Source organism: Ammospiza nelsoni, chromosome 16, assembly GCF_027579445.1.
Source record: "Ammospiza nelsoni isolate bAmmNel1 chromosome 16, bAmmNel1.pri, whole genome shotgun sequence".
NCBI classification, from domain to species: domain Eukaryota; kingdom Metazoa; phylum Chordata; class Aves; order Passeriformes; family Passerellidae; genus Ammospiza; species Ammospiza nelsoni.
Window position 1 is genome coordinate 14,658,226 of NC_080648.1, and position 18,295 is coordinate 14,676,520.

General features: G+C 43.0%; 1 protein-coding gene across 10 annotated transcripts in view; it reads left to right on the forward strand.

The window, feature by feature from the left end:
* The window catches only part of SGCD (sarcoglycan delta), a 313,783-nt gene that overhangs the window by 251,192 nt on the left and 44,296 nt on the right, over positions 1-18,295 (forward strand). For all 10 annotated transcript variants that reach the window (XM_059483993.1, XM_059483991.1, XM_059483992.1 and 7 more), the window contains 2 exons: positions 1,651-1,770; positions 15,981-16,053. In XM_059483993.1, the coding sequence (XP_059339976.1) occupies positions 1,651-1,770; positions 15,981-16,053 (193 nt within the window). The remainder of the gene's footprint in view (positions 1-1,650; positions 1,771-15,980; positions 16,054-18,295) is intronic.

Here is an 18,295-nt window from a genome sequence, read left to right on the forward strand (position 1 = left end):
ACTGTATATGTGATATAAAATATATCTTTGATATGGGACAGAGATATATTTACTGAGATTTATGGATAGACTGTGAGAAGTATTGGTGTGTGGCAAGGGCAGTAATCCATAAACATGTTTCTAAGTTGAGACTGGGTTGCTTGGTTTGCTTATATAACATCTTGGCCTTTAGTCACAGTACTAAATAATTAAATATGCAGCTTCAGTGAGCAATTATTTAGGCAGCATGTGTGAAACTTGCCTGGAGGAAGGAAATAAATTCGACCCCAGGCTCCCTGATTCTCACATTCAGAATGAAGATCTTCAGTTTGTTGGTTTTCCATGTAGTTTCAAGAGGGTGTTTGGTTCACTTAAGCACCACTGTGTCACGAGAGTTTGGGACTCAGTGATACCTCCCAGTGTGATGCTCTGGCTATTGAGCTTTTTATGCATTCAGCACCAGCTTTGGTTTCACAGTGGAGCAAAGATGTGGTCCCATGTTGTGCCTACAGCAAGGATGAGTGGGAAGGTGGTTAATAAGCAAGACACAAATCAGATTTTTACTGCATTTTCTCGGTGTGGCTGCACAAGTTTTTAAGTATTTCCAGGGATCTCAGCATGGCCTCGCTTGTGTGAAGTGCAAACCACACGTATGATTCTGTGTGTCCAGGTGCCAGCACAGGTTATCTGTGGGTAGGGTAGGGATGGAGTTTTTAAGAAAATACTGGCTTTCAAGTGTTCATTTTCTTGTCTTTTGACAAATGAGACTGGTCTTGAAGATGGCCATAATTAATGCAAAGTGCAATCACATGCCTCGTGCAGGATGATATTCCAGCAGGGCTGTGGCTTGGTTGGAGTTGGGAGGGCTGATGAGTGGTGGATTGTCCAAAGTCTGGCTGGGTCAGTAACCCAGGGCAGCCTCTTGGTAACTCCTGGCAGCCTCACAAACCTGCACAGAATGGCTCTCAGGCAGCTGATGTTTATCAGCCCCCACAAGAAAACGAATTGCCAGAGGCTTTCCAGCCCTGTAGGGCACAGCAGCCTGCAGGAAAAGCAGCAGAATTGAAATAAGATCTTTAAAGGAAAGTTTTACTTGTCTAAAAACTTTCTGCACTTTGAGAGGATGCCATTTTTTTCTGGCCTGCACATGATTGAAGGAGTGTAAAACAAAACATTTGCTCCTGTGCTGGTGTTTGTCTTTTTTTTTTTTTTTTTTTTAATTGGGCTGTGCATGACACTGATAGAATTTTAATCCAGATGTATTTAAAAGCTAGAAAACCAGGAATCTTTTACACAGCGGCATCAGTCCAAGCAAAATGGGCCCAGGAGCCCCTGATGCCTCTTACACCTGCAACAATACTCTCAAAGCATAGCTGGATTTGTTCATTGCTGTTTCACAGATGAGTCTGTCTTTTTGTAAAAATATCCCAGCTATCCTGAGTTCAATGGTGATTTTATGGCACACATAAGCATTAGAAAAGCATAAGTAGAAATAGTTGTTGTTACTTGGGTAGAAAACTGCCCTTTCCTAATAAGATCTAAAAAGCCTCTCTGTTTGGTGTCTCTGATGCAATTTGTTGAGCTAGTATTACTCAGAAAATGGGTTTATTGAATGTATGAAGCTACTGATTTTCTTACACTTTTCCCTAAAGTAAAGCTTCTTCCCCCCAGGTCCCCAAGCAGTGGAAGCACACAGCCAAAAATTTGAGGTGAAAACCCTCTCTGGAAAATTGCTGTTTTCTGCAGATGACAACGAAGTGGTGGTTGGAGCAGAGAGATTGAGAGTTCTAGGTAAGAGATTGTTCATTAAGCCACAATTTTAATATGCACCGCTTCAAATCTGAGTAAAGTTTTGCCTGACTTTCCTTCCAACTTGCTGAAACCTTCTTTTGGAGATAAAACCTTGTGCTGTCTTTATGGCTTTGAATCTTCTCCAAGCAGGTAAAGGCCAGGAGTTTCTGTGTGAGGGCTTTCTTAACCTGCACCATTTGTTCTTTCCCCTCCATTAAAAACTCCCCTGGAAGTGGTTTGTCTGGCCGAGTGAAATAGCTTTAAAACCAGTTTTGGAACCTGCACAACTTTCATTTCTTGGATCTGGGGTGGAGGACAGTGAGGGGTTGCCCCAGGGATGTGCCCATGTCTGCAGTCACTGTGCAAAGGGAACCTCAGGGTTCATGGTTTGGTGCCAGCAATGTCACCAGCTCCTCCTGCATTCTGAAACAAACATCCGGAGGATCTGCCTCCCCAGCTGGGCTGCCTGCCAGGCTTTATTCCTAATAAAGTAGGAATAAATGGTATTTCCTAATGAAAACTGGGAATACAGTCTGGGTTTGGGATGTAGGGGTTCTTGTTTATTTGGATTTCTGTGGTTCTGTTTTGTTTGTTTGGTTTGTTTTTTTGTTTGTTTGGTTGGTTTTTTTGTTATTAATTGGAGAAACAAAACAGTTGTGGCTATTTGAAATATTGAAACTTATTTGATAGTTACATAAAATTAACTGTCTGGAAGTTGAATTTTTGTGCTCCCCAGTTCAAGCCATGCTCTTTGGTTAGTCTGGGATTTGGTCAGGAATGTTTTCACACAGGACCAGAGTGGGTAGCTCAGTGCTGTTCACAGTCACACAACAGTGCTGCTGGTCTCTGTGGAGGCACCAATATCTGTTTTATAGTGACTTGTTTTGGATGCATCTTTTCATTCCAAACTGTTCCTTACTTCTCTTGTAAAAACAGATCAATAAGTAGCTTCGAATTAAATACAGATGTAGATAGTATTTTTATTATTATTTTTATTATAATTTCTAGCTATTTAATAGATTATTATGTATCATATAAATGGGACTTGGTATCCAAGCCTTAACATTTTTTGCTGCCTGATGTCCTGCTGTTCTGGATGGTTCCTGTTTGTGGGCAGGGTGGGTGGAGCTCTCTGCACATCACTGTTGTTACACACAGCACTGGTTCAGTCACCAGCTATAAAAGGTTAGTTGGGCTTCACAGGATAAATTTTGAACTTCACAAAATTCAGAGTATCTTTGTTAGCTTAGAACTTTGAAGGGGCGCAGTCAGAATTCTTGTGGTGCTCCAGAGCTGGGGACATTTGTAACAATCCATGTTCTCTAACAAAGCTCCCTTCACACTGCACCTTTCAGAGCTAGTTCTTGCAGGGTAGATGAAGTCAGGAAGCAACAGTTTTTAAGTGTTTTCTTGGAGGCCTTAAAAGAGATTTACATTGTTGATTTAGAAAAAATTACAGAACCTTCTTACAAGCTGCAATTACTCCTTTTTCAGATTACATACTTTAAAAAAATTGCTTTTAAATTCCTCTGTACTTTGAAGAAACCGGGAATTAATTTTGATAGCTATTTTGAGGTACTGCTTTGTTTTAGTCTCCAGACTAAACAGCATCAAAAATCTGCTGATCACTGTAGTGCACTTTGATTTTTACCTGTAACTGAGTGTTTCTCAAGGCTGGTTTGACTTTTGCAGATCTATCAGAAAAGAAAAAAATAAAATCGTACTACTGGTGATGTTGCATAGCAAGTATTCCAATGACCTTGAGCTGAAATGCTTTCTGAGTTCATTCTTGGCTTTGTTTTTCTCCAGCTTTGCTTCCCCAATCTAATTTTATCTCCGAAAGTGTTTGCCGTGGCTGTTTGCCATGCTGGGGAGTGTTACGCCATATGTTCGTGTTTCTTGCAGTGTTTTTGTCTGCTCTGAAGGCCAGTCCGAGTTGCAGCACACAGACAAATCCCTTTGATCATTCCTCTGGTGTTTGGGCTCTCAGGTGCTGCTGGAATGTGTCTGCTGACACCCATCTAGGCCATGTAAATAATTTCAACTTGTTCTTGTTATTACTGAACAAATACTTCTTGTAGAGGCAAGTGTGTGTCAACAACCTGGCATGAAAGTCATCCCACAGAGGTCAGAGCAGCAGTTCTTGTGGCCAGCTTTGAATATTGCCAGAGACAATGACTCTTTTCTTTGTACAGACTCCAAAGTTTTTTTCTGGAAGTTTGTGCTACAAACCGATGCTGAATCCTTGTCCTGAGAAAAGAGGTGCTCTGCTGTTTTGAAATGAACCCTGCTCTGGGTATCTAGAGGGTTTTTCAACATTAGCAGGGGATGAAAAAGGGGAAGAATACACAGAATTATAGATTAAAAACAAATGCAAGTAGGACATACGATGCATTTGATGGTGCTTCAAAAACCCACGCAGCACGGGCAGTGCAGATTTCCATATGAAAGTGCTTTTTATTTGATTTGTATTTTGGGGAGTTATTTCTGATTTATGAGCATTAAAGGACACAGAGAGACAGAGCTGGCCACCTCTGCTTTTCATGCATGATGTAATTTCAGTGATTTTTTTTAATACAGTGAATCCAGTCAAAGCTGTCATCATAGGAGGATTGCAGGAGCTTCTGTCTAAGGGGAAGGGCAGATCTGAGCCCTGCTAACACTGACACAACCTTGGGCAGACCCAAAAATCCCCTCTGCCTTGCTCAAGTTGGGAACTCAGCACTGCCTGGGTCCAGATAACCCTGAGGGAGCTTTTGTTTGCCTGCAAGAACCCTATAAAAACTGAGCCCTACAATGACTCCACTCTGCCCTTTCACTTCTGAGCTCTTCTGCCAGTGCTCGTGTGGGGATGGGATGGGATGGGATGGGATGGGATGGGATGGGATGGGATGGGATGGGATGGGATGGGATGGGATGGGATGGGATGGGATGGGAGCCCATTCTCACTCTTAGCATCCCTTTCCTCCCCAAATGGAATGAGAACACCCCATGGTCTGGTCTTTTGAAAGATCCCATAGCAAACCTCAGAGCTGCTTTCGTTCCCCAGAACCTCAGCTCTGCCTTTCAAGGCTTGGATTTCTGGAGGCAAAATCTGCCCCTTCCCTGCCAGCCCTGGGGGTGTGTGGGGTGATGTGCAGCCCTTCCCTGGCATCCCCTGCCGTGGCCAGCAGAGCTTTGGGCAAACCCCAGGGACGCAGAGCTCACTCACACCTGGCTGGAGCCCCCGGTGCTCCTCACTCAGCCCCTTGCAGGGGAGATAAATGAGCTGCTCCTAATTGAATTTGTATTTGCTGCCTCATCCTGACTCCCTCCTTCCCTCCCTCCAGAAATGAAATGTGTCCAGACCATCTGAAAAACAGGGTGTCAGAAATGCTCTTTAGCTAAAAGAGTATTAAAAATAACTTTGATATATATTAATTACAATTTCATTTAATAGCTTATTGAACGTTATAGCATTTATAAATAAAAGACAATCATAAAGCATTATTCTGACTGTTAATTAGCTCTATTTATTCTCCAGATTAGTTTTTAAATATGCCCTCTAGATGCCACTTGATACTAATTAACAGAGTTACATTATTATCTCTATAGAAAGGCATTTTTAATTAAATCTAAAGCAATTTAAATTAGCATGAGTTTTTACAGAAATTAAACTCTGGTCAGATGCTTAATTTAGCCTTATAAGACAACATCTGATGACATGCCAGTGTCAGTCCTCCCAGGGGCCTTGACATCTTTTTTATTTGAGATTATTTTTTGAAGTTTGTTTTCAGGGAAACTTGCCACTATGCTCTGGTGTTTAATATTTTATGATGGATTTAACCAGTTTTTTTTGAAGACTAAATGTTGATGGGAATCCACATGCATTGCAGTGAGCTGAGATAATACCACAAAAGCCACACTTGTGCAGTTTACAGGAGTCTGGCAGTCCCTGGGTTTGTGTGGGAGGTGGGATTGCATGGGCTGGATGTTGTCCCCTTACAAATCTACCAAGCTTTTTAACCACTGTTAAAATTACTGTTTTGCTTTCCAGCAAGGATAGGATTAATCACAACCCCACAGGGTCCCTTCTCTGTAACAGAACAATACAGGGATTGCTCCCACCCCCCAGAAAATGTCTCTCGCACATTTGGATTAGCATGGCAGAAGCTTTTCTTCTAATGGAGCCTAATGATAAAGATTTGGCTAAAGCCTTCTCCTGTGGCAAACCCTGACTAAAATAGCTGTATTGAGGGTGGGGTAGGATGCCTTTCATCTCCCAGAATACAGACTGCAGGAGCAGTGTGAGCCAGCCCAGCACCATGGCTGGTTTAAAAGCACCTTTGATCTCACCAATCTTTCCTTGCTCTCCTGTCAAATAATTAGCCACTAGCTCCATTTCTATCTTACGGCTTCTTTTCCCCTGTAGCCAGCACCCTTTGGGCACTGAACCATGTGGAGCATGTCAGTGCTGACCACAGGTTAGACTTTTAGGACTGTTAGTTTGGGAACGTTTTTCTTTGTTCAAGTTTCTCTCCAGCTGCCTGGGAATGCACCTGGAAAGAGGAATCAGCTGTTGAAAGGTTATTGCAAATTTATTAATAAGTTTGGAGTAATTAAATCCAAGGCACATTTCCAGTGTTTTATTTATGAGCTGTTTATTAAGGAATTTAGAGGATTTAGTGGAGGAACACCAACAATCAAAGCAGTGTGGTCCAGGAGTGTGTGGCTATTTACAAGAGCAAGCAGTGATGGAGGAAGAGGAATGGCTTTAAACTGAAAGAAGTTAGATTTAGATTAGATATCATTAAAAATGGGGTACTGTGAGGGTGGTGAGGCACAGGAATGGGTTGCCCAGAGAAGCTGTGGGTTGGATGGAGCTCAGAGCAACCTGGTCTAGTGGAAGATGTCCCTGCCTGTGGCAAGGGAGTGAAACAAAATGACCTTTAATGTCCATTCCAGGGCAAATCATTCTGCCATTCTGTGACTGGAGAGAGCTCTTTTAAATGACAATATTTGGGCTGTTGTTGGGGACCTGTTCTGCATTTGTGGAACACAAGGTGCTGTGTCCTGTTCCTCATGGAAGGGTTAAAAAAGCCTTTGCAATAATATCCTTCTCTGTTCAAGAGAGCAGGATTTAATGTGGATGTTACTGAGCTGACACATCTGTGTAAGCTGCCCCAGCTGCCCTAAGCTTTGCATCTACAAACATTTTCAGGGTTCCATTATCAGCTTGATCTGGAGCCCTGCAGAGCTGTGGCTGCAGTGCCAGCCTGGTTAGAGAACTCTGCTCACATTTCCTCCATATTAAACTTTTAGGGACTTCTTGGCATGTCCTTTTCAGCTCTTACTTGCTGCAGTAGTTACAGCAGGATAACTTTAATGGCTGCAAGAGTAGTTACATTTCATTAAATAACCCACAGAGGTATTTGACTGGTATCAGTCATTTCAGAGGGTGGGGTAAGCTAGAAATTTAACAGTTTGCAGGAATTGCCACCCATTTTTACAGCATGTGCCCTTCTTCAGCAGTGATTATTTATGGATCAGAACATGCATGGTTGCCCTTTACATCAGCCATTATGATTTCTAAATGGGATTTTGCTGATGTGTTTGTGGCAGAGGGAACAACTCTGGTAGCCAAGTGTTGAAATCAGGCCTGACCCAGAGAAGAAATGGAACTTTCTGGTCTCACCACTGAGTCTGCTGCAGCTTTATGCCTGAGGGTAAATGCCAAGCTTCAGTCTTTGTAGTGTGGATTTTGGGCATTGCCCTGACAAACATGTCCTTGTTAGAGGTCTGTGAGTGGCCTTCTGAAAGAGCCATGGTGCTGCAATACTCATGTTTTATGAAACTGAGACATTTTCCTACTCTAATCCTTTTCCTTTACAAAGGCAGTGGAGGGGAAGGTGTCTTTAACCCAAAGGACAGAGAATTCTCTGGGATACCTCACTGGGATGTCTTGTGTGCCTCTGGACCAAACTGCCGCAGCCCTTTCCCGATTCACAGAATCACAGAATCACAGAAATTCTAGGCTGGAAGAGACCTTTAAGATCATCGAGTCCAACCCATGTTCTAACACCTCAACTAGATCATGGCACCAAGTGCCACATCCAGTCTTTTTTTAAACTCTTCGAGGGATGGTGACTCTACCACCTCCCTGGGCAGATGATTCCAGTATTTGCAAATGAGCTCCAGCTTGCTTGGGCTGCTCCTGAGCTCCTCTGTGCTCTCAGCCAGGGATGGAAGGAGGCCCTGCCAGCTGGGACAGGCATTTGACCTTTTGCTGGAGATGTATGAGCTTCTCTGGGCAGCCCTGCAGTGCTCAGAGCTCCCTGCCCACAAGTAATGAGGCAGCAGCACTAATGCAGTCCTGGAGCAATTGCCAAGCTGGGCTGCAGGAAGGGGATGGGGAATGAAACAAGAGGAGCAGGGAAATGTGCTGGCAAATGAAGGTAGCAGGGTTTAGCAGTGGCACTGCCAGGCTGGAAACTGCCCCCACTGTCTTTAGCTCTCAGTTGTGGCCGAGCAGATTTCCTTGAGCTCGTTGCAGAGCTGTGATTATGGAAAAAAATTATGTTTAGCAAAATTAAGGAGTAAAAGAGGGCAAAAGCACATGTTTACTCTCAGTGGTTAAAACCACAAGTATTTTTGGGTTTTTTTTTCCTCTCAGCTGGAATCGTGCTGTTGCTGTGTCCATGAAGAAGCAGAGGTCACAAACTGATTTAACCTGTAATCAGCATTGGCAGAGAATTTAAAAACTGTATAGAAAAGAAACCTGATTTAGTTGAATTGGGTGGGTTTAGGGTGTTTTTGGTTTTTTTTCCCCAGTAGTTGAGATGAAACTGTTGGATGTTTTCTTTCAAATAAAGTATTTCTCCCATTCTGCAAGGGGAGAAACAAAATTACCAACTCTTGAATGAATACTTCTGATAGCTCCCATGCTTTAAGGGCAATAGGTGTGATGCTGTTTTCCATCCTTTTTAATGGCAAATCCAACTTAGATTGCTCTCCTTTTTCAAAATCCACTCACCCAGATTGCAAATTTGTCTTTTTATTGGCAAGAACAAGCTGTGTTGGGAGAGAGAGATACTGAGGAGTTTTCTTTGTGTTTGCTTTTACTTAAAGTACATTCCAGGCTGAAAGGATAGCATTTATGTAAAGTGTATAGGCTTCGAGTCCAGACTGAAATGTGTGTTCAGATTGTGTTCCCTTAATCCTGTTTAAGGAAAGAGAGGAATCATCCACCATCAGATTAATATTGATTAAATGTCACAAGGATTATGAAAGAAACATACTGTACCCTTACCAAACACTGAAATCAAGTTTAAAAGTGTGGCAGATTTATATTTTATTTCCTAAGTGTCCTCCCCAGCTGATCTGTTTGAAGCTCACACAATATTCTCCATGATAAATTTCTACTGTGTATTCCCACTTCAGGTGCTCCCCTGAGTTCCTTTGCAAGTTTGCACAAGAATGTTGAGAGGAGCTTCAAAGGAATTCAGTGATGACATTGCTATTGTTGAGCTGCAGGAAAAGTGTTGAAGGACCCCAAAACTAGTCAAGAAGGAAATATCTAGAGGTCAGCATAAGTTGTAGCAACCTTTTTTCCTGTGTCTGTTCTCAGTTTGGGTGTGAGCCTGCCTGCTCTGCTCTGTTCTTCCCTTTATGTTCTCAGACAAATGAGCTGTGCCAGGGAGGCTGGTGGGGATGGTGTGACTGCAGGCACATACATCACTAATGACCCGCTTGCTCCTCTCTGGGCTTGCAGCTCATCTCATTGTTTGCAAGTTTTCCAGTTTAAAACCCAGGCTCCATTGATTCCTTGGGGCTCTGAGACAGAATTTTTTCTCCTCCACCCCGCAGGGCTGGAGTCACAAGGAGCTCCTGTCTGTCCTAACCCAGCCCCAGCCCAGTGCCTAAGGCTTGGCTCACTCCCTGTGTGCATACAGTGCCAAGATCAGGGGCTAAAAATAATCCGTAATAAGAAATAGAATATTTTTTTAAATTATATTACATTTTTATTATAAACACTTTGTTTATGCTGCACATGATCTCATTATTGCCCTCATTATTCAGGAATTTTTGATTGCCCTTAAAAGAACAGCTGCCCAACACTTAGACAAAAAAGGAAGACAGACAGACCTTTGCAATGAGCTGTTTTTATAGGATCCTGGAAAGAAACTTGAATGAAGCTTCATGGCTTTTGTTCAATGCACTGGCTTAACCTAACCAGGCTATTATTGGACCCTGAAATAGAGCTCTTATTGATTTCAGATTTAATGGGATTCAAGGGGAGCAACAGCAATTACCATGCTCACCCATTTAAAAACATAAATTAAGGATGAATAAGGCTTTTAAAGCTTGGAATTAGAAGAAGCAGTCACAAATAATTTTTACCTGCATTGTATTGGATTTACTTCCTGGGCATCTGTTTGCACACACTTTCTGAGACTGTCACATATTATCCTGATGAGACCTGCAGAGGAGAGAACTCCTCAGATGGGTGTTTTCATGAACAAATTGCTGAATGTGTCCTGATCAATAATAGTGGGGAATAAAAGTAGTTTATGGAGACCAACAGCACAGTATGCATTGCCTCTTGACTCCAGCTAGGAAAAAATCACAGCAGATCCTTCTCCTTCCCCCTTCATTTGCACAGTCCTGCAGACATTAAAGAGAAGATGCACTGAGGCAAACTTAATCACCAGGTTCATCACAGGCCTCTGAGACCCCCACTTCAATTTGGAAGCAGTGATATACAACACTGAAGGTGTGCTGCAGGTCTGTAATTATCACCAAAAAAAATACAGAATGGGAGAGAAATGAAAAGAAAAAGGGAAGTGGGGAATAGCTGACCAGGTGTATCTGCACCTGAGTGAAAACCTGATGTCTCCCTGCATTCTGCTCATCCCCAAGAGCTGCTCAGCTGATTGTCACCTGCCCCTGACAGCGGCAGCATCAATTATCAGTCTAAAATAACCTCTCATTGCATTGCATTTGGGCTCCTCTTCTCTCTGTCCCAGCAGAGAGCAGGGGAAGCCCAGAGCAGGGTTTGTGCAGTGTCTTGGCACAGTGCTGGGTCCCAGCTGGCACAGGGAGCAGGGACTGCCCTTGGCACCAGGGAAGGTGCCAGGACAGTGACATGCAGCTCAGGCACTTGGGACAGCAGGAGGCAGCTGGAAAAGCTGAGCACAGATTCCTGTGTTCCTCTGGTGGGAGCTGTTGCTGGTTGAGATTCACCTGCCAGCTGAGATTTGCTTCTTTCCTGGGGCATTGGTGCCCCTCCATTTCCAAACTCTAAAACTGGACTGGAAATGTTCTCTTGCCATGAGACTCCTGATTTCTGTTCTTGAATGAAGTGAGCACATACAGGGGTCTTAGACACCCCACACCTTGTGCACTGCAAGGGGGGAAAAAGCCAAAAAACCCCAAAATACTCTCTGAGTGAATCTTTATGGTGATTCAAAATATTTCAGGTTGATCCTGTCATATGCTGTATAAGTTCCTGACTGATTGTATGGAATTAAGTTATTGGGCAGAGAACCAGCTAATGGAAACACATTGATGAAATCATCTTTGAGGGACATTAAATGGGACTTAAAATAAAGCTGAAATGGCTTTATGGATTTTTCAGTCAAACTGTTTATGAACATTTATCGGTGGTAAATTACACAGTGTCAGAAGAGGGAATCAGTATATTAGAAGCCTCTCTGATATAATACTGTGAGAAAGAATAATTTATTGCCTAGGGATGTACAGTACAGTGTGTTTAAATTCTAATGTATTATTATTTTCTTCTGTCTTTGGCTGATTGCACATAAGTTATCCTCAGCAGCAGAGAGTCTCATATGATGAAAAAAAAATGCGTGCTTTACAATGAAATAGAAATTTTCTGTATGTGTCTTTGTGGCAGATAGAAAATGTTTTAATAACTGATAATTCAGGAAGCAGAAACTGTGTTGTGCAATAATAAATGTAGGTTACATTGGCTTTATACTCAGTAAAAGAGGACTAGAGCAGCTTTGATTGAAAAGGGAGATTGTAGCAGCTGATTCTTGACCTGTTGGAGCTGTTTGTTATTACCATTTGCCAAAACCCATAATTTCTCAGGTAGAGGACAGTGAAAATAAGACTAGAGGAATGCAAGACCAAAAGGAAATTGCTGGTCCTGAAAACATTGCCCCTTGGTTCTGGGACACCAGATCTTCCAGTCAGGCATTTGTCAGATCTGTCATATTGTCTGTCCCATCTAACTGAAAAGCTGCTCCCATTGTAGCTCCTTTTTTTGCTAGAAAACCTTCACTTTCCTTCCCAGATATACTCAGGACCAGTTTACTACTACTCATACAAGCACTGGCTCTCATATAAGCATTGGCTTAGGGCCAGTGTTCTTTTCCCTTGGTGTTATTTACCCTCCTGATGGGTTTGTGCACAGCATGAGGATCCTTCCTTAGCACACATTGCTGCTCAGCTGCACAGCCAACTCCTTCCAGGCTTCTTTTACAGGACAGACAGATTTCTGTTTGTGCAGTCATGGCAGTTTTTCCTCTCTGGGGATGAGTAGGGGGGGGCACACAGTAGTTTGGGGATTCACTGATTCTTAAAATGATGTGGTTTCATTTTTTTGTGTGTATGTTCCTATTAGACTTTCTTCTTGCCTTTCAGTTTAATGTTGTGTTTGCCTTCCCTTTGAGTCTGTCACACTCCCATAAATCAGGAGCAGAATTCAGCTTTTATCCAGGGATATTATATCTTGGAAACATTTAACATGTAGAAGAAATTTTTACTACTTTCTAAGCACATGACCTTGGACTTCATATTTTCAATCATTTGTTACTCCACAACATCCCAGTTTCCCTCAGCAGAGTTGGAATAGCCCAATTCAGTGACAACAGCACATTTCTCTCAAACTTTCCTTCCTTTTTTAGCCAAAGCCTTGAGTCACAGTTGGATTCCATGATCTTCAGAGTCTTTTCCAACATCAGTGATTCTATGATTCTAAAACCACTAAATGAGGTCACTTCCTCCAGCCTTCACTTTCAACCCCATCCAACACTGGTGCTGTCAGAGCCTGGCTGGGGACTTCCACAGTGGCCAAAAGCCAAACTTTGACACAAATATCCAGTGGAGCTGAATTAGTCCAAGGCAGTTTTTCCTCTCATGAGCTGCTGATCCCCCAGGCAGAGATTGAGACTCTCCAGTGTAGAATTGAGGGGGCTGGAGGGAGGGGATATGTTGGAGGGCCAGAAAATCCCCAATAGCACAGAAAGAAGAGGATGGTTCTTCACTGAAATCCTCAGGCAGTGGGGTGAAACCACAGGGAGAACTTCCCCAGAGTGTTTAATTCATCCATCAGCCCCCTGCTACAGAAAGGGGACACTTAGGATAAGGATTAGGTGAGGTGAGGGAAGGTTATCAGTGTTTCTGATAAACTTTCTCTGCCAATTCAGGGGGCCCTGAGCTGCTGACAGCCAGAGCCAAGGGAGGGATGTCTCAGTCCTGGTCCCTCAGCATCCCCTCGTGGCTGGTGTCCTGCTCAGTGACACAGACAGGTGGCCCTTTGGGACATTCTGTGTTATTAAAGGAGAATATGAATTATACAGGCAAGGCAGAAAGCCTTATCAAGGCAGGTAGCATTCACTTCAAATTCAGATCAAAGGAGAGAAACAGAAGGGTTTGGAAATCTCATTCCTGTTCCCAGTGCATGAGGGACTTTTTAATGGATTTGGCAAGAAGGAAGGTAGGAAAGGGGGGTTTGAGAACTGTGTAGGAAGGGAAAGCAAGAAAATGGAAGAACAAATACCCAGCTCTTTCATGACTGCATTAGGGTTTTCATTCACCTTGGTTCCAAAGTTGCTTCTGCATTTAATCTAAAAAATGAAAGCCTGGAAAACCCCAAGTTTAGAAATAAGTTATAATTTCTCCTTATTCTGCAAACACTTCTGGTTACAGGCAGGTAGTTATTTTGAGTTTGCATTGAGTATCCAACTTAAGGTGTCTAAAATAAATTAAAATGCCCAGCATAAAGTCACCATTTAAGCCATGTGGATGGAAAGGGTACAAGGATATCTGGGTGCATCTCTCCAGCTGCACCTCCTCATCCTCCTTCCCTCAAAAATCACTGTTCTATTATGCAGATAAGTGCAGGCTGGATGTTTTGCTACATTTCATTGCAAAACCAAGAGCCAAGGCAATTGTGTTAGATAAAGTAGAGATTTAAATCATTTGGAAACTGTTGAGAGAGGGCAGATCTGATAGTAACAACCTTCATGGCTGGCAAGTTACAGCTGCTTATGACAACTTGTAACAATGAAAGCTTATAGTAAAGTTAAAAGCTCAGTATCTGTATTGTGCCATAGGATCAACTTCAATTCCCAAGTATAAACCTTCAAACTTTAGGCTGCTTTTATCATCTTTCAGTTTACTTTGGTTTTTTCTGGGTTAAAAAGAGTTGGCTAGTTTTTTATAAATGTTAGAGTGCTTGTTTTCATTCTGATTTCTTTTCTTTTGCACATTGGGACAGCTTAGTTAATTTATTACAGTGCAAAGAAAGTGTAGTCATACTGCAGCTGTAGGTGTTTCTCACTTATGGCAGCAGTTACAGCAGGATGTTGTCTTGACACGTTTTGGACCATCTCAGAACATCTGTTATTCTGTAATGATGACTTTCAGACTGCTCACAGGGAACAGTTACAACAGCATGTGTTAGGAGTGCTCTCAAACTGTACATGTAAAAATTTCCATCAGGGTCTGCAGTTTGCACCAATAACTTTATCAGATAAAATCTAAAGAAATAAAAAATTGCCACCAGTGCTGTCTGCATGCTGACACTGAAAATGCTGTGATGACTGCAGGTAAAGAGTGACTAATTGTTCACAGTGTGTCTGAAGGCAAGACCACAGCTCTGAATTTAAGAATATAGGTCATACTTGCTCATTGGCTTGGCAGCTATATCTTGGAGAACAGGAACATTAATTTCTAGTGCACACACTCTGTGTGTGAGGCAGTCAGTGCCACTCTCAGCTGTGTTTTAATTGGGAGTTTCAGTGGGAGCAGGAACGTGATGTTCTGCAGCAGAGACTCAGTGACAGCACCTGGGGACTCCTGTGCTCCAACAGAGTATTTTAAAAGTCGAACAGGTTCAGGAAAAATAAAACAGTGATAAGTCCAGAGGATTTGCTTCACAGTGATTGATTCAGAAAGCTCAGAACTTCTCAGAGAATCAGAGCAGGCTGGGGGAGTTGGGTCACCATCAGTGTCTGACTAAAGTCTCCTCGTGCAAGGTTGGTTGGCACACAAGGACTGGAGAAGATTCAGCGGCTGAAAGATGAAATGGGACCATTTCAGCTTAGGTGCACATTTTAAATGAGAACAGTCAGTGGAAGGGGTTGGCAGAGGGTGGCAGGGCTTTGGCTCACAGCAGTGATGTGAGGAGAGCACATCTTTCTAGAGAAGAGAGAGCAGGGTTGGTCACAAAATATGAACCCAGTTCAGGGATGGCTGGGTGAAATGGCCCAACTGGGCTGTGCAGGTGGCCATGAAGAGGATTGCAGGGGTCTGGAACTTAGACAAGGTGTTTATAGTACCCAGCAGTCTAAAGCCAGTCAGCAAATGGGGCAGTGCAGCTTCCCCATTGTCTCTGAGAGAGGGGGGAATGAGCAGAAGTTAAATAATTTCTGGCTCACACATTGAACTGGTGGCCAGGCCTGACTGGGACAGGGTCTGCTTGTGCTGCCCTGCATGAGGCTGCACCTCCCTCCTTTTGTCCAGCCAGGAGCACAGCCTGACTGGAGAGGTGCTTGCAGGGATCCAGTCAAAATCTGCTTTTCTCCCTTGAGTATCTCTGAGAGCCCAGTGAAAGAAATGATGTTGTGACATGTATCCATGTTCTTCCATGAGGGATGCAGCTGGATTAGATGCCTGGTTAGCAAAGGGTGTCTTTCCCAAGCTCCCTGCATCAACTGAGTCAGCAGACTCTCCCCAAGTCAGGGTGCAAGCACCTGCTTTTCCAGCCAGAAGTGCAGATTACAGGCAAACCCCACGTGCAATCTAGGCAACCCATTGCAGATGAACAAGGTTTGACTTTTCTGGGAACAGAAGGGATGTGCGAGAAAGGCATGGGGTCAGGCAATGGGTTAAATTGCACCTAGGTATGATTTGACAATCACTCCCCTGATAACAGCTCGTAATGTTTACAATTTGTCTTCTGTTTTGTTTTGTGATTTCAGGAGCAGAAGGCACAGTGTTCCCTAAATCTATAGAAACTCCCAATGTCAGGGCAGACCCCTTCAAGGAACTAAGGTAAACTTTGGAATATGGTTTAATGGTAACTCAGTGGAGCCTTGTTGGAGTTGTGCTTACTGCTGGGCATCATTTCTGCTTTTGCATAAGAGCTTGGGGATTCTCTTTGGAAGGCATCACAAGAGAGGGTGCCATGGAAGAGAAGGGACCTGCCATATTTACATGTGATATGACCAAATTAAAGGCAATCACAGGTCATGAGAGCAGCATTTCTGCTCTGCAATGTGCTCTGCATACCCTGGGCTCAGCATTCGGGAAAAAAAAATAGAATAATCTTTTCCTGGTTGTGCAGGGAGGTGCTGAAGGCTGTGCTGGATCACAGGGAGTAGCAGCAGGCAAAAGGATAATGTTCTCCAGCATCATCTGACTTGCAGAATTGCAAACCCTCCCTGACCTACACAGGGCACAGCTGTGCACATGTGTAACTGCTGGCACTTGCAGAGATGCCACTGCTGACAGCATTGTGCCATGGGGGAATAAACAGCTCTGCCCTCGACCTGAGGCCGGGTGTTATATTTATTTTTAAAAATAATTTTTTAAAAATGTGGCACTACAGGTTAACTTGAATCGCTAGCCTCTGGAAAGATACTAATCATATGGCCTAAAAAATTATTGACTGAATCTCCTGATATCTTCTGACCAAGAGTGCTGTAGGGGTTTGCCTCAATACTCAAATTATCCCTCCTTAGAAAAAAAGAGAGAAAGAGAGAGAGTGTGTGGTATTTGCAGGGTTCCCCAGACAGAGGAGGAATTGAGAATCTGATTCCACGTTCTTAGAAGGCTAATTTATTATTTTATGATTTTGTATTATATTAAAGAATGCTACACTAAAACTATACTAAAGAATAGAGACAGGATACAGACAGAAGGCTAAAGGATAATAATGAAAAATTCCTGTCTCCTTCCAGAGTCCCAACACAGCCTGACTGTAATTGGTCATTAAGTCAAAACAATTCACATATTGGATAAACAATCTCCAAACCACATTCCAAAGCAGCAAAACACAGGAGAAGCAAATGAGATAATATTGTTTTCCTTTTTCTCTGAGGCTTCTCAGCTTCCCAGGAGAAGAAATCCTGGCAAAGGGGTTTTTCCAGAAAATATGACAGTGACAGAGAAATATAAAAATAAAGACAATTTTTAAAAAGCGCAGAGGGACATTTTGTCCTTAAATCTTGGGTTGCCAACTCTCCTTTGCTGGAAAGGGCTGGGGATGGAGCAATCCTGAGCCAGCTGAGGTTGAGCACGAGTGCTGCTGGGTTACTGCAGATGCAGGGGGCTGAGAGAGAGCACCTCTTATGGATCCCCTGCTCTGATACCAGGGATGGTTATGGCCCAGCTAGGTCACTAGGGAAGATAAAGAATATCCCACCTGCCTTCCCTTGGGTGTGTCTCTACCTTTCACTTTCCCCCAGGAAACCCTCTAATTGTTCCCATTTCCCACTCTGGGGATCATCTGTCAGACAGGAGCAGTGGAAGTGTGCTTGGGTTTGTTGTGAAAGTTTGTTCTCTTCCTCCAGGCAGGGACTTTAACCCTGCCTCGTGGTTTTCCCAGTTTGGGTCTGCTTCCTTTAAAAAAAGAGGAAATGCGGTGTTTAGTCACTGTGACATGCAGCTGGCAGGGCAGGGGCTGGTGTGGGGAAAGGAGACTGAGGGCAGGGAGTGCTGGGGCAAGGCTCTCCAATTCCCTGGAAAAGCCAAGCAAAGGCACCAGCAAATGGATTTCTAGGTGACCTCCAGGTGACAAAGGCTTTCTGGCACAGCCCGTGTTTACTGACATTTTCATTAAAAAAAAAAAAGCCAAAAAACTGCAAGATCATGGTTAAAATACCCAACAACATTTCCAAAATTTACAATAACCAAAATTTACAAAACCAGGTCTTGAGAAGTGCAAAAGAGATGCGAGATTTAGGTCCAAGTTTATGATGATTTAAGGCTTTTCTAAAATGGGAAGGGAGGAAAAATATCCAAATAAGTGTAGGATGTGGTATTGGAGGGGAAAAATGTGAATTGAAAGAGCTTTAACCTGATTGACTATGCTTCTGTTCCAAAGCAAATTAAGCTAAATGAAATTGAAATGAATTAATGGCAGTATCCATGCAAGAGATTGATTCAGTATATTTGATCTGCTTTAAATTCATGTTGTTGTTTCACTTGTTTTATGTGGAGAGCTGTTAGGTAACTGATTTCCTTTCAAATTAGTGAACTGAGTGAAAAAAATCCTTTAAAATCTGTTGTGGTT